The 15,252-nt window shown below is 35.0% G+C and overlaps 1 protein-coding gene across 2 annotated transcripts in view; it reads left to right on the top strand.

The window, feature by feature from the left end:
- COMMD1 (copper metabolism domain containing 1) overlaps window positions 1-15,252 on the top strand; it is a 112,994-nt gene that overhangs the window by 40,287 nt on the left and 57,455 nt on the right. The window contains exons 2-3 of one of the 2 annotated variants that reach the window (XR_016020450.1): window positions 1,765-2,046; window positions 4,959-5,064. Coding sequence is in view for 1 of the 2 variants with exons in the window: in XM_019717676.3 (XP_019573235.1) it covers window positions 1,765-2,046 (282 nt within the window). In the remaining variant the exon portion in view is untranslated. The remainder of the gene's footprint in view (window positions 1-1,764; window positions 2,047-4,958; window positions 5,065-15,252) is intronic. The other variant, XM_019717676.3, reaches the window with a different exon arrangement.

Raw genomic sequence — 15,252 nt, 5'->3', positions numbered from 1 at the left:
TGGCATGCCTTGAACAGTGTCACTCCCATAGTAGCTATTCAAATATTTCTTGAATTAGATGAAAATTGATGACGTTGAACTCAAAGTGATTCCTCATTTAATTTTTTGATTATTCTAAATTTAGATAAATGGACCCCAGTTCAAAATATTGACTGGAACCCAACCAAAATAACTTCTGTCACAAGTGAAGTTATATCAAATGGGTATCTTGGTATGATTTGAGGAAAAGAATGATACAGATTACCTGAACTGTGATGAATTTTGTGAAGCAAAGTGCCAGTGAAAATAGTTTGACTTAATTATAGTATATTATATAAATTAATGTTTCTATTGAGTGGCAGAGCCAGAGATTTTGGGTCCTCATCTCATGATTAGAACCCACTCTCATCATGCTTGTCTTCATTCATTTTTATTGCAATCAGGCCTAACTAGGCAGGTATTCAGTAAATGTTTATTGAATTGCAATGTGAAATAACTTTAATCTACCAAATTTTATCACAAAATTTATGCATATTAATGGAGGAATAAAAGGTAGCATGTTTGTTTTTAAACCTTATTCCCACTTCCTCTACCTGTACTCTACCTGTACACTGTCTACCTTTACATTCCTCTGCTCTTAATGCTACTGCCCAAGTTTAGTCAAGACTCTTGGTCTTGACCAAATAATAGGAATACAGTTTATACCAACTTGAATAGTAAATGGAATTTTGGGGGTGCCAATAGGTGGAAAGGATGCTGAGATAACATACAGAATTGAAGGAAGTCTGTGGGAACCAGGGCCTTGGGGATTATAGAACAGGAATATCACTCCATTAGAACCCACTCTCATCATGCTTGTCTTCATTCGTTTTTATTGCAATCAGGCCTTTGTCAAAAGATCAAAATGGCTATCTACAACCCCAGTCTCATATTCTTCTGATACTGTGACCCAAGAGGCAAGATCATTTATCCTCCTATTCTAAATTGGGAGATTCATATGGATCAATCATTATGCCCAGAGAAAAGCGGGTACTATGATTTGTCTGGTTTGGAGCTCATGCCAATCCCAGTGGACAGGAGAGGATAAGAACATACCAAAGAAGATGCAGGGGAAAGCTTGTCCTAAGATCAAATCATTAACCATCCCTGTCCTTGCCAAGGCTCCATTGCCCCAGCCCTCTGATGACTTCCCACTTCAATTTAACTGCTTACTGTTCTCATAACAGCAATGGCAATTAAGGTTTGATGTAAAAGCATGAAGTAGTGTATAATTTCAGAGCAGTATTATTGTGAATGAGCTATTTGGCTGAAGTTAGACTACAAAGCTAAAATAATGCATTCATTTAACAGAATTTACTTAGTGCTTCTTATGGATAAGGTGTCATACAATTATAGTTTGTTAAACTAAGCATGGATATAAGGCACTGTGAAATTGTCAGATTTCATCAGAGAGCAAATTAATTTTATTCTCTTATAATTTTATTTTTAATTTGTATTATTTTATTTCCCTACCATAGTGCTAGATATTTAAAAATTAAATTATAGTTATTGGCATAAAATTTGAATGGCATGGAATTTTTAACAGTAGCTTTTCTGATATTTGATATTTACAAAGGGAAATATTTTTGTGTTTATGAAGAGCTTATTCTCATTACTGTCACTTGACCCTTTTTTGAAAACTTATTCGGTGATTATGAATCACTCAAAATACGGTCTATAGTTAAGAAGCTACCTTTTTCTAGTTATCTACCAAAATCAAATTTATTACTTTTTGTGTCATTATAGTCTATTGCATCTGCTGACATGGATTTCAACCAGTTGGAGGCATTCTTGACTGCTCAAACCAAAAAGCAAGGAGGGATCACATCTGATCAAGCTGCTGTCATTTCTAAATTCTGGAAGAGTCATAAGACGAAAATCCGAGAGAGTCTCATGAACCAGAGCCGCTGGGACAGCGGGCTTCGGGGCCTGAGCTGGAGAATTGACAGCAAATCACAATCAAGGCACTCAGCTCAAATACACACCCCTGTTGCCATCATGGAGCTGGAAATAGGGAAAAGTGGACAGGTGAGTTTAACTTCACTCAATTTCCCTCTGTAAACTATATTTTCCATTTCATATATACCATATATTCACATTGATTTTATGTACCGTGTTCCCCGAAAATAAGCCCCAGTTAAGATCATCAGCCAGACGGACGCATTTAGTACGTTATGACGATGTTACAGAAGAAGATGACATGACTGTATTTGAATAAATGTAGAGTGTTGTATATGAGAATAAATGTAGAGTGTTGTATATGAGAATAAGACATCCCCTGAAAATACGCCCTAATGTGTCTTTTGTAGCAAAAATTAATATAAGACCCGGTCTTATTTTCGGGGAAATACGGTAACAGTCTTCTTTGCAGAGATAATAATAATAGGAAAAGACCTTGTTTCCTAGAATCCCTTTTTAGAGATGGAATCATCTGAAAATCTGGGGACTCCTAATTGTGCATAGAGCCTGGAAACTAGCCTCAGGGTCCTGCAGTTATCACAGAAGTACAAAATGGATCAATAGAATTGTACAGTAGTTGGCCACTACTCCACTTTGGTTAGATCTCAGAATTCTTGGTATTTCATCAGAATCTCCAAGGCAATGATAGAGATGCTAAATAAAGACCAGAAATTGAGATTAAAGAACACAGAATAAAACTATCTCACCCAGTCATCTTTATAGACAGTCAGGTATAGGAGGCATTAAGTACAGTAATATATTGTTCCTAAAGCTCCTAAGTGCTTCATCTCTGTCCTTGAGCCCACAAATGATTTTTAATTCGATCTTGATTATTTACAAAACATGGCTGCTTTCCCTTGCAGTTTCCACAATCACTATAGTAGATCATTTTAGCATCTACATGGTTTTTCTTGAAGTCATTTGGTTTGTGCTCCAGATGACTGCCAGATCAAGACGTTTAATGACTTGGTGTATGTCTTTTGGGGGAAAAAAGCAGCAACTTGTAATCAGGAAGAGAAAACCCAGATCACTGAATTAGCTAACCAGATTTTTTTTTCAGATAAATAATGAAATAAGTGCTTCTGTTACATCCTATAATAGGAATATATTATTTCCTTCTAATGAAGAGAGCCTGCTTAGGTGGCCAGTTTCCTCATGTATTTCCTTCTTAAGTTTCTTAGAATTTTTCAGTGTAATTTTTCAAATTTTTCATAATGACTTTAATTTCAATTTAAAAGATAATCCTTTAAAAAAATTCTTCAAAATACGTTTGGAGGATCTTTTGTTCAGTTATTGTAAAATAGTGTTAATGGCCTTTATTGTCTTTGGTTTGTTTGACCCGAAAGTCTATTCTCTTACCCATTGTGTTACACCACCTCCCTCCTATTGTTCCTGGACCAAAAATATGACAGAGTAGCAAGGTGTGATAAGTACACTTAGATATTTTACCAACAATTTATGTAGGCTATTCATTTTTTAATCTAGCAATAGTGATTATTTCATTTTGTTTTTAAGTATTCGTCATTTGGGCAGGAATATGAAAACATACATATCTACTTCAAGACCTTTCTAGAAAGCTATTTTAGTATTACCTAATATTTTTTTTTTAACTGGGGTTTATAATAAAATGTGCCTAAGAAGGCAGGCTGATCTGGGAGTGCAAAATACAGGCAGAGGGAAGAGCAAAGGCAAGAAGTTGGCCTTGGGAAGAAATTTGGATTTTTATTCTAAGTATAATAGGAAACCATTGGAGGGTTTCAAATAGGAATGATGCAATGTGATTTATGTTCATATAGGATCATTTGATTCACGTGTGAAGGATGGATTATAATATAATCAAGAGAGAAGCCATGGTACTGAAATCCCAGGAAAAAAATCACTAAGATTGGAATTGTTTTTTTGCACATTAAGAGCAACTCTCTTTTATTTCTAAATCTCTGTGCGATGGTAGTTAAATAAAATGGATCTCAAGATTAAAAACAAAAAACTTCACCTTTCATTCTGTTAGCAAGGTTAGGTATCCAAAATGAGCAGAACCAAAATTAATACTCCACTTCAAAATGGGATTATGTTCAAAATGGGACTTTGGACAACCTCCATTCCACATTTCCACCTCTGTTCCACAATTATGAGAAGTCCCTCCTTTTAAAATTTTATTATAGCTTGTTTCAAAATCTGTTTGTCAAGCCTAGGTATAACTAATAAAACTCAGTATTGTGCCAAAAGAAGAAAAAGTAAAACCAGGAGAGCATTTAGAGGGAGCTATAGCTATTGTAGTGGTCCTGGGGAAACAATATGAGCAAGGAAGATGGAGATAATTTTAGTAGTCAAGTTGGACAGAAGTGAGCAGATTGAAGAAATGTGAATGGCACATGTTGATGAGTTGCTTTGAGATGAATTTGAAGAAATGTGCAAAATGAAAGAAAGGGAGGAATTTGATATATAACTTGGGGGTTTTTGCATATGAATATGATATTAGGTTGGTGCAAAAGTAATTGCGGTTTAAAAGGTTAAAAACTGCAGTTACTTTTGCACCAACCCAATAGTATAAATTGGTAATCCTAATCTTGACAGTTTTGTTGCTAAGTTGACCATCTACTATACAATTTGAGTTTTTTTGATAGCTATAGTTAGCCCTTCCACTTGGGGAAAAATAAAAGAAATTATTTGACATCTGGCAGGTAAGAAAATGCTGTTTGTGCTGAAATAATTTTATTTTTCAACTCCCAATTTATAAAGAGATGCATTTGAGATTATGGAGCTTAAATTTTTCCTAATTGGTTTTAAAAAAATCTTTCTTATGATGTGCCCTATTCTGTATGTGTATTATACTTCATAAAAAAAGAGTTAAAGAGGGAGAGAAAGATATGAGTGTCTTGCAAACTTGTTGACCCTGAGAACAGGGCTTTGGCACTGCTATAGTCCTCAGCTTTTGACTAGTACTTGCCAACACACAGCTCCTGCTGTTGGACTTCTTTCAGATTGTTGCTGTTCTGGCTCTCTGGTTCTAGTCTTGTGGACAGATGGGGTGCTTGAGAGGCAGCCAGGAAACCAAGCCTTGAGAGGACTTGGAAACCATTTTTGGATGTAAGTCCTTTGTGTTAAACTCAGGGCAGCAGTGTATCCTGCCCAGCAATGTTGAAACTGCTTGTGTTTGTCTAGTATTTGTGTACTGGCCTGTTGACTGTGGGCTTCATTCCACGTTTGCCACAGCTCTACTGCCAAGATGAATGTGGAAGGCCTCTGGTCCAAGCCCATTCTTAGCATTTGTTTTTTGTGTGTGTGTGTGGAAAGTGTACATAACACAAAATTTACCATTTAACCATTTTTCAAATGTACGATTCACTTGTAGTAAGTACATTCATAATGTTGTGTAAGCATCACCACTCTCTATTTCTAGAACTTTCTCATCATACCAAACAGGAACCCTATACCCATTAAGCAGTAACTCCCCATTCCCACCTCTCTCTGGTGCCTGGTAACTTGTATCTACTTTCTGTGTCTGTGAATTGGCCTATTCTAGATACCTCATGTAAGTGGAATCATACAATATTTACCCTATTGTGTCTGGTTTATTTTGCTTAGCATAATGTCTTAAGGTTCATCCATGTAATAGCATGTATCAGAATTTCATTCATTTTTAAGGCTAATATTCCATTGTATATGTGTGTGTGTGTGTGTGTGTGTGTGTGTACACATACATATATATCACATTTTATGTATCCATTAATATGTTGATGGACATTTGAGTTGTTGGCACCTCTTGACTATTGTGAATAATGTTACTGTGCACAGTTATATACAATTATCTGTTTGAGTCCCTGCTTTTAATTCTTTTGCGTGTGTACTTAGGAGTGGAATTGCTGGATCATATGGTAATTGTATATTTAGCTTTTTGAGAAACTGCCAAACTTTTCCACAATGTCTATGCCATTTTACATTCTTTCTGACAGTGCACAAGGGTTCCAATTTCCGCCCATTCTCATCAACATTTGTTATTTTCTGGGGTGTGTGTGTGTGTGTGTGTGTGTGTGTGTGTGTAAGTAAATTGCCATCCTACCATGTTTCTCTGAAAATAAGACCTAGCAGGACAATCAGCTCTAATGCGTCTTTTGGAGCAAAAATTAATATAAGACGCGGTGTTGTGTTGTGTTGTGTTGTGTTATACCCGGTCTTATATTATCGTAGAATAAGACCAGGTCTTACATTAATTTTTACTCCAAAAGACGCATTGGAGCTGATTGTCTGGCTAGGTCTTATTTTTGGGGAAACATGGTAATGGGTGTGAAGTGGTTTTGAGTTCAGTTTCTAATGATTAGTGATGTTGAGCATCTTTTCATATGCTTAACGGCCTTTTGTAAACCTTCTTTGAAGAAATGTCTATTCAAGTCCTTTGCCCATTTAAAAAATCTGGTTGTTGTTTTTGTTGTTATTGTTGAGTTGTAGAAGTTCTTTATATATTCTGGGTATCAATCTTTTATGAGATATATGATTTGCAGATATTCTCTTGCATTCCGTAGATTTTCTTTTCACTCTCTAGATAATAATTTAATGCACAAAAATCTTAATTTTGATGTGGTCCAATTCCTCTATTTCATTTGTTTCCTGTGCCATTGGTGTCATATCCAAGATATCATTGCCAAATCCAATGTTATGAAACTTCCTCCCTATGTTTTCCTCTAAGCATTTTCTAGTTTTAGCTCTTACATTTAGGTCTTTGATCCACTTTAATTTTTGTATATTGTGTAAGGCCAGTCTCACTTTTGTATGAATTTTTAAAAATGATTTTTCAATTTGGGAAACAAAGTAGGACTATTGAACTTGGAAGCTAAGTTTCAGGTATGTCATGTTTCTGAACTTTCTAAATAGCTGTGTGTGTAATTAATTAAGTAGGGCTCAGCAGTATCACTCAAGATGCAGGTGTCAATAATGATGAGTGGTAAGCACTAGGAACTAGCTCAGATAACTGACAAATAAGCTCAATTTCCTTTGTATTGCCAGGGTTATTAACCTAAGTAGATTAGAGGAAGTCAATAGCAGGGGAAGTATATGTGAATTTTAACAACTCACCTGTGGCTTTAATAAGTCTTGTGGATATGTGGAGAAGCATGAACAAAATTATGATAAAGCTAGTAAGTACGTAGCTAATTTAATGGTGACATCCAAACAGTATTGATCACAAAATGAGTTTAGCCTGTCATCCCATGATAACTCCTCCTCACACACTCTCTTAATCTAGGGAAAATAGCCTAGTCTTCTTCGAATATAATTTAAGGCTTCTATGCTCTATCATCTATTTATATTGTACAGTCCAACCAAGTGGGACTGTATTTTTCATACATTAATATCCTTTCCTGTTGCTACTTGAAATGTTCTTTATCTATCCCCATTTTCACTTGGTAAAATCCTCTCTCTTCTTCAAAGTCCATATTACTCAATACCTCTGTCATGAACTTTTCCTGGGTTATCTCAACTGATAATCTGAATTCTCAGGATATTTTGAACTTTTCTGTAGCGTTTGATACAACTTAGATTTAAAATGAAAAACACTTGAAAACACAAACTACCACAGTTCACCCATTATGAAACATAATTTAAATAGTCCTGTAGCTATTAAGGAAATCAAATTTCATAATTTTAAAACTCCCAAAAAGGTATCTCCAGATTTAGATGGTTGCACTAGAGAATTTTACCAAAAATTTAAAGAATAATCAGCACCAATTTTATATAATCACTTACAGAAAATAGGAGAGACTTCTCCCAGTTTATATGTAAAGCTGTACAACCCTGATTCCAAAACTAGACAGACAGAAGACACTTATGCACACACACACACACACACACACACACACACACCAAAGCAAAGCAAAAAACCCTTCAGATGAATATTTTTCATAAATATAACTGCAAAAATTCTTAAAGTATTAGCAAATAGAATTCAGCAATATGTAAAAATAGCTATACACCATGACCAAGTGAACTTGATTCCAGGTATACAAGGCTGATTCAACATTTGAAAATCAATCAATATAATCCACCATATCAATAGGCTAAACAAGAAAATCATATGATTATGTCAATTGATACAGAAAAAATATTTGATAAAATTCAACACTCATTCATATAAAAAATCTCCAAAAAATAGAAATAGAGGGGAATTTTCTCAACTTGGAAAAAGGTACGAATAAACACCTACTGGTAACAATATACTTAAGGTGAAAGACTGAATGCTGTCTCCAGATTGGGGACCAAGGCAAGGATGTCCATTCTCACCACTCTTATTCAACATGATGTGGAAGCTGAAGCCAGTGTTTAGAAAATAAAAGGTATACATATAGAATTGGAAAGAAGAAATAAAACTGTCCCTATATGAAGATGACATAATTAATCTATGTGGAAAGTCCCAAGAACTAATAAGTGAATTCAGCAAGATTACAGGATGTAAGCTAAACATAAAAAATCAATTGCATTTCTATATCTCAATGAGCACATGGACATAGGCATCAACATTAAAAATACAATACTGTTTACAATCACTCAAAAAAATGAAATACTTAAGTGTAAATTAAACGTATACAGGACTTGTATAAAGAAAATTACACAATGGTGGATGAAAAATCAGAAGTTATAAGTAAATGGAGAAATATACTATGTTCATGGATTAAAGATTCAACATAGTAAAGATATCAGTTCTCAAATTGATACACAGGTTTAATATAATTCTATCAAAATCTAATAAATTATTTTTTCGACATAGAGATCATTCTAAACTTTATATGGAAAGGCACTAGAATGTCTAAAACAATTCTAAAAATTAGGATAAAGCAGAAGGACTCAGTCTACCTTATTTCAAGATTTATTATAATTCTGTCGCAATCAAGACTATGGTATCAGCAGAGGGATGGACACATAGATCAATGGAACAGAATATAGACACCAAGTGGTATTGGAGCAATTAGACATTCATGCAGGGGATGGGGGGCGGGCGAAGAATATCAACCTAAGTCTCACACTTTATACAAAAATTAATTCTAAACGATTCATGGAATAAATATAATTGTAAAATTCTGAAACTTTTAGAAAAGAAACATGGAAAATCCTCAAGATCTAATGCTAGGCAAAGAGTTCTTAGACTTGACATCAAAAGCACGATCCATAAAAAGACAACTTGATAAATTGGACTTCATCAAAAATAAAACTTTGCTCTGTAAAAGACCCTGGTAAGAGGATAAAAAGACAAGCTACAGAGTGAGAAAATATTTGCAAACCATACATCTGACAAAGAGTTATAATCTAGCATATGAGTATAGAGAGAACTCTCAAAATAGAAAAAGAAAGCAATTAGAACATGGGCAAAATTAGTGAAAAGACATTTTATGGAAGACGATATGCATTTGGTAAATAACTTAAAAAATGTTCAACATCATTAACCATTAGGTAAAATACAAATTAAAATCACAATGAGATGTTACTAGACACCTATCAGAATAACTAAAATAAAAAATAGTGACACTGCTCAATGCTAGAAAGGATGTAAAGAAACTGGACCATTCTTAGATGGTAATTGTAAAAAATGGTATAGTCATTCTCTGAAAAATAGTTTGTCAGTTTCTTTTAAAAGTAAACATGCAAACACCACTTAGCAATTACACTCTTGGACATTTCCAGAGAAATTAAGGCTTAAATTGACACAAAAACCCTTGCATGAATGTTTGTAGCAGATTTATTCATAATTGCATAAAACTGGAAACAACCCAGACGTCCTTTCAAGAGGTGAAAGGACAGTTAAACAAATAGTTAAACTGTAGCGTATCCACACCAGAGAATACCATCCAACAATAAAAAGGAAGCAACTGTTGATACATACGACAACCTGGATGAATTCCAGAGAATTATACTGAGTGAGAAAAGCCAATCTCAAAAGGTTACATACTATATGATTCCATTTATATAGCATTCTTGACATGAAAAAGTTACATAAATGGAGAACAAATTAATGGTTGCCAGGGGTTAAGGAGGGAATAGGGGCAGGAGGGAAGTAGGTGTGGCTATAAAAATGGATATGAGGGATTCTTGTGGTGATGGAAATGTTTATCTCTTGACTGTATCAATGTCAATATCCTGGTTGTGATCTTGTACTATCGTTTTGCAAGATGTTACCATTGAGGGAAACTGGGTAAAGGGTATATGAGGTTTCTGTATTTCTTAAAATTGCATGTAAATCTATAATCTTAAAATAGTTTAATTTTAAAAAAAATTTAAGAATTAAAAAAAAGCACTTGTATTAGTGTTTAACTTAATTAATCATAAAAGGAGATTAGTGGGTTATGTACGTAGGAAGCCCAAATGTGGTTCCTGGTGTCAGGTATCTCTTGGCTCTCTCTGGCTCTGTTCATGTCATGCTGTAAACAAGCGTACTCCCTGTGGAGGTAAGAAAATGGCTATCAGGTCCACACCAGTAGAAAGAGGTGCTCGTCTCTTCCCAATTCATGTATATTGATTAAAAACTGATTTTTATTTTCCCTGCTTAGGTCACATGGAAAAGTCATGGTTTACAGGAATTAGGATAATTTAAGCTTGTATTATTTATCCAGCCCTTTGACCAGGGGCAAGGTCAGGTGTAGTTTGACAGCTGATACCACAGGGAATAGGTGCGGAGTGATTGTTCAAAGGAATTAGGTATGTTGGACAAACAAAACCAATACGTGTCCACTACAGTGGCTTGTTGGTTTATGCGTTCAAGAAGCCTACACTTTGTCATTAATACTTGTATCCCTTAAAGCCTCAAAATATTAAAGTAGGTGTTTGATAAATTTTGAATGACTTAATAAGGGAGAGAATCCATACGTTAGTTATCTACTGCTACATAACAAATTTCCCCTCCAAATTAGGGGTTTAAAACAACAAACACTTATTATCTCATGTAGGATTGGGATATGAATTTGGGAGCAGCTTAGTTAAGTGATTGTAGCTCAGGGTTCCCTCAAGTTGCACCAGATGTTGGCCAGGGCTGCAGCCATCCCGAGGCTGGACTGGAGCTGGAGGTCCTGTCTCCACGCTCACTCATGTGGCTGTTGGAAGAGGCCTCAGTTCCCTTCTGGTTGTTGGCCATAGAGTAACATAGCAACTGGTTACTTCCATAATGAGTGATCCAAGAGAGAAACAGCAAGCAGGAAGCCACCATGCAGTATGTGGCTTAGTCTCTGACTTGTACTCCATTACTTCTGCTTTAAAAAAATAAATATATATCAGTTTATTTTTGGTGAGAAATAATGAGGAATAGAGCAATATAACAAGTATGGAATTAATGAAGCTAGCTTTTGTTGGTTTGTCATATGTTTTAGTTTTTAATCCATTTAGTGAATATCAACTAGTGTTTAACATAAGAATAATTAATAGCTATTATTTATTTTATCCTTACCATGTTCCAGGCATTTTTCTAAATGTATTTTATGCATTGACTCATTCAGTCCTCTTATCAGCCCTCAGAAATAGGTATGATTTTTTTGGGGGGGTCTATAGATTAACTTTATTTTTGAGTAATTTTGGATTTATACAGAAGTTGCAAAGGTAGTACGAGTTCCCTTACACTCCTTATCCAGTTTTCCCTGTTAACATCTTACATTACTATGATATATTTGTAAAAATAAGTAACTAACATTGGTATAGTGTTACTAACTAAACTACAGATTTTATTTGTATTTCACCAGTTTTTTTTCATTAATGTTCCCTTTCTGTTCCAGGATCCAATCCAGGATACCACTAAATTGCTAACTGAACTAACTAAATTACATTTAGTTATCTATCACCCCAATCTCATCTGGTCTGTGACAGTCTCTTGTCTTTCCTTATTTTTCATGACCATAAGTCTTGAGGAGTACTGGGCCGATATCCTGTACTTGAAGAGTACTGAGCCGATATGCCCCCCAATCTGGGCTTATGTTGCATTTCTCACGGTTAGGCTGGGGTTAGGGGTTTTGAGAAAGAATGCAATAGAGGTGACGTGCCTTTCTTGTCACACCATGTTACGGGATAGATACAATCCAAATGACAGACTGTTGATGTTACCTTTCATCACTTGTTAAAGTAGCATTTATCAGGTTTCTCTGTTGTAAAGTTACTGTTTTTCCCTTTGCCTATTCTAGTCTTTGGAAGTTACTCTTTTGTTATTGTTCAAAACAAGTCAATAAGTCCAGCCCACACATAAGGGGAGGGATATTAGGCTCTCCTCCTTGAAGGAAGTGTCAAAGAATTTGTGAACATATTTTAAATTGGTATAGTACACTGTCTAGCCAAAATTATTGACATTATTCTCATATGCAAAATATATTCTCCTTCTCCCAATATTCTGCAAAAGTCTCTCCTTTATAACATCAGCTTATAGCCTAGCATGTCATCATCTAAATTAAGTCTAGGTTTGGATGAGGCTCCTTAGGTGTAGTTTCTTAATTTCAGCTCCTTGAGTGCATTACTTCTTTATCTGAAGACCTGTGAAACTAAAGAGGCAATTTATCTGCTCCTCACACCCAGAACACAATGGTTGGGCAGGAATAAGATTACTACTATTGAACTCTTGTTCAGAGAGGGGGGAAATGTTGGCACAAAGGTGTCATTACTTCATACCACTTCTGAAATTCAACTGGGCGCACAGGTTTATAGTTCCTTGATTAGAATTCAAAGTCTGGGAATAATTCTCCATGACTCTTAGCTCTGTCTCCCGGGTGTTTGGTTTTATACTCTTGAGTTACCTTTCCTTTTCTATGAAAGGTAGTCTGTATTTGCAGTTGTGTAGTTTCCTCTACCCACTTCCTGCCTGTAAATGTTTGAAAGTCCAAAGAACTCTTCATTTTGTACTGTTTCTGTTCCTTTCAGTCCAAATGGGCAGTGTTTCTGTCTATGTAATTCTCTTAAAAACTTTATGGATCTCCTATAAATCCTATTTGGGCTCAGTTCATTAGCTAAAAGCCACACTTAAAAGATCTCTGTGAGATAAGACATTTTCTGTCTTGGGATTCTGCTAAGGGACAATGGCTTTTAGCTTGTTAGACTGCTAGTGTTTGATTAAAAGATTCTCTAAGTCATACTTTTAAAATCTTTAGAAGGCCCTTTGTCTAACTAAATAGTACTCAGAGGCATCACCTTAGAGCTTTCTGAGGTTCTAACAAAGAATTTTACAGCTATGCTCTCAACCTTATCTTTTAGACCTTGTCTTCCTGGCCAGTGGCTTGGATTTGAACTTTGCTTAGAATTCATTTCCCACTTTAATATTTGCATCTGGAGAAACTGAGAATCTTCAAAACCAGTGAGTTCTGGCTCCTTTTTGTTGAATTGTTCTTGAGATGTTTATTAGGAATTTGGAAATTTGGGTCTGGGTTTCAGTGGTGTAAATTTGGCAAGAAGAGAAGTCTGAAAGTCATGAGCATTTGTTCAGTGGCCATTGAGTCAAGAGATTATTGAGGAGCAGAAGGAAGACCAAGAGTGGAAGTTTGAGAAATGTGGACTTTTAGTGGGCAAGTGAATAAAGACTCTGTGAGGGAGGCAAGGTTGGAGGGGGTCAGCAATGGATTAGAGAAATGAAGAGTATAGGATCAAAGAAGTACTGACAGTGGCACTGCCTCACTTACTTTACTTGCTGGGTTCAGTGGACAGTTTTCCAGTTTCCCTGTCATTTAAACTCTTTGAGTTGATATTAATACCTTTTATGTCATAAAACTTATGACATTAGGCTTTGTATTCAGCTGAAGGATGAAAACACTACAGAAGCAAAGTTGAAGAACATACCTATATAGCTTGCCCTCTGGCCATAAAGGGAAAGTGCAGAAATAATTCCTATAGTATATCTGAATTTTATATGCTTAATGTCATGCGTACTTTTTAAAAAAGTGGGTTGTCTTTTTTGTTCTTGAGTTTTAAGAGTTCTTTATGTATTCTTTGTAGTAAGCCCTTATCAGATATATGATTCACAATGTATTCTCCCATTCTATAGGATGTCTTTTTACTTTCTTGGTACTGTCCTTTGATATACAAAAGTCTTAAGTTTTTATGAAGCCCAGTTTATCTAGTTTTTTCTTTTGTTCCTCAATTTTTTATTTTATTTTATTTTATTGCTTTTATTATCAAATCTAAGACTCCACTGCCAAATTTGAGTCACAAAAAATTTACCCCTATGTAGTTCTTATATTTAGGTCATAGATTCACTTTGAGTTGATTTTTATATATGGGACGAGGTCGGGGTTGAATGAATTTTTCTACGTGATCTAACTTTCCTTTGTAGTCTTCTGATGCTTCACTTTGTATAACACAGTTTAACACTTAATTATATGTCCCTTTATAATTTGCAAGTTCTTCCACCATATAATTTTTTATTTCCCTGTCAAGTTTTTAAATTTTTGAGTATAGGAATTGTCTGGTATATATCTTACACTGAACACGTAGAAAATCCTCAGAATATGCTTGTGATTGATTGGCAGATAACTAAACACTGCCTAGAATGTGTGGATTTTGTGAATTTCTTCTTACGAAGAACTACTTCAAATTTGACTGTGCTAGAAACCATTGCTCATAGAAGTAAAAGTCATATATCCACCTTTCAAAGCCCTAAGTGTATTCTTTGAAATTGAGAATTGTTTGCTTTAGTGGAACCTAATATACTCCATAAACTTCCCTTGCTGCTCTTTTTCTATAGGTTTAGCCTCTTTAAAACAGGGCAGAAACAAAAGTATAATACTTAAATCTTACTTTTAAATTCCTGGGCCTTTTATGAGTTGTCTGTATTTAGTTAATTATTTTTCACTAACTTGAAGGAAAAAAGACATCAATATTACAGGACCTGAGTTACTTCCCTCTCTCTTTGGAAATAAGAATATCTGGTATAAGGAGTAATGTACTAGAGGTGAGTGAGAAAACCATAGTTCTTAGATGATTTCTGATGATAGGGTAGGCCTTAGTTATGCTTCTACTTACCTTTCTCCTCAGTGAATGAGCAAAGGTAAGTGTGGCATAGTTTTTGGAGTGAAAATGTTGAATTAGGAGAGCTTGGGAGAGGGAAGAACAGAAAAATATCTTCTTTAAAAGTTACTTCTTAAGAAGTGTTTTGCTTAGTAAGAATTCAAATATTTGCTTTTTTAAATTTTCCTGTTCTCAAGTTAATATATTCAGTTGCTAAATTTGAATTGTAAGTAGTCAGTTAGTAGATACAGTAGATATCACATAATAGGAAAGATACCCATAAAAGGTGTGAACACTCACCTCAGCAGTTTATGATGGAAACTGAAG

This window comes from Rhinolophus sinicus, chromosome 2 (genome assembly GCF_057876585.1).
Source record: "Rhinolophus sinicus isolate RSI-liver-muscle chromosome 2, RSI-T2T, whole genome shotgun sequence".
NCBI lineage: Eukaryota > Metazoa > Chordata > Mammalia > Chiroptera > Rhinolophidae > Rhinolophus > Rhinolophus sinicus.
Note: the sequence above shows the minus strand (reverse complement) of the source record. Positions and strands in the feature narration are given on the sequence as shown.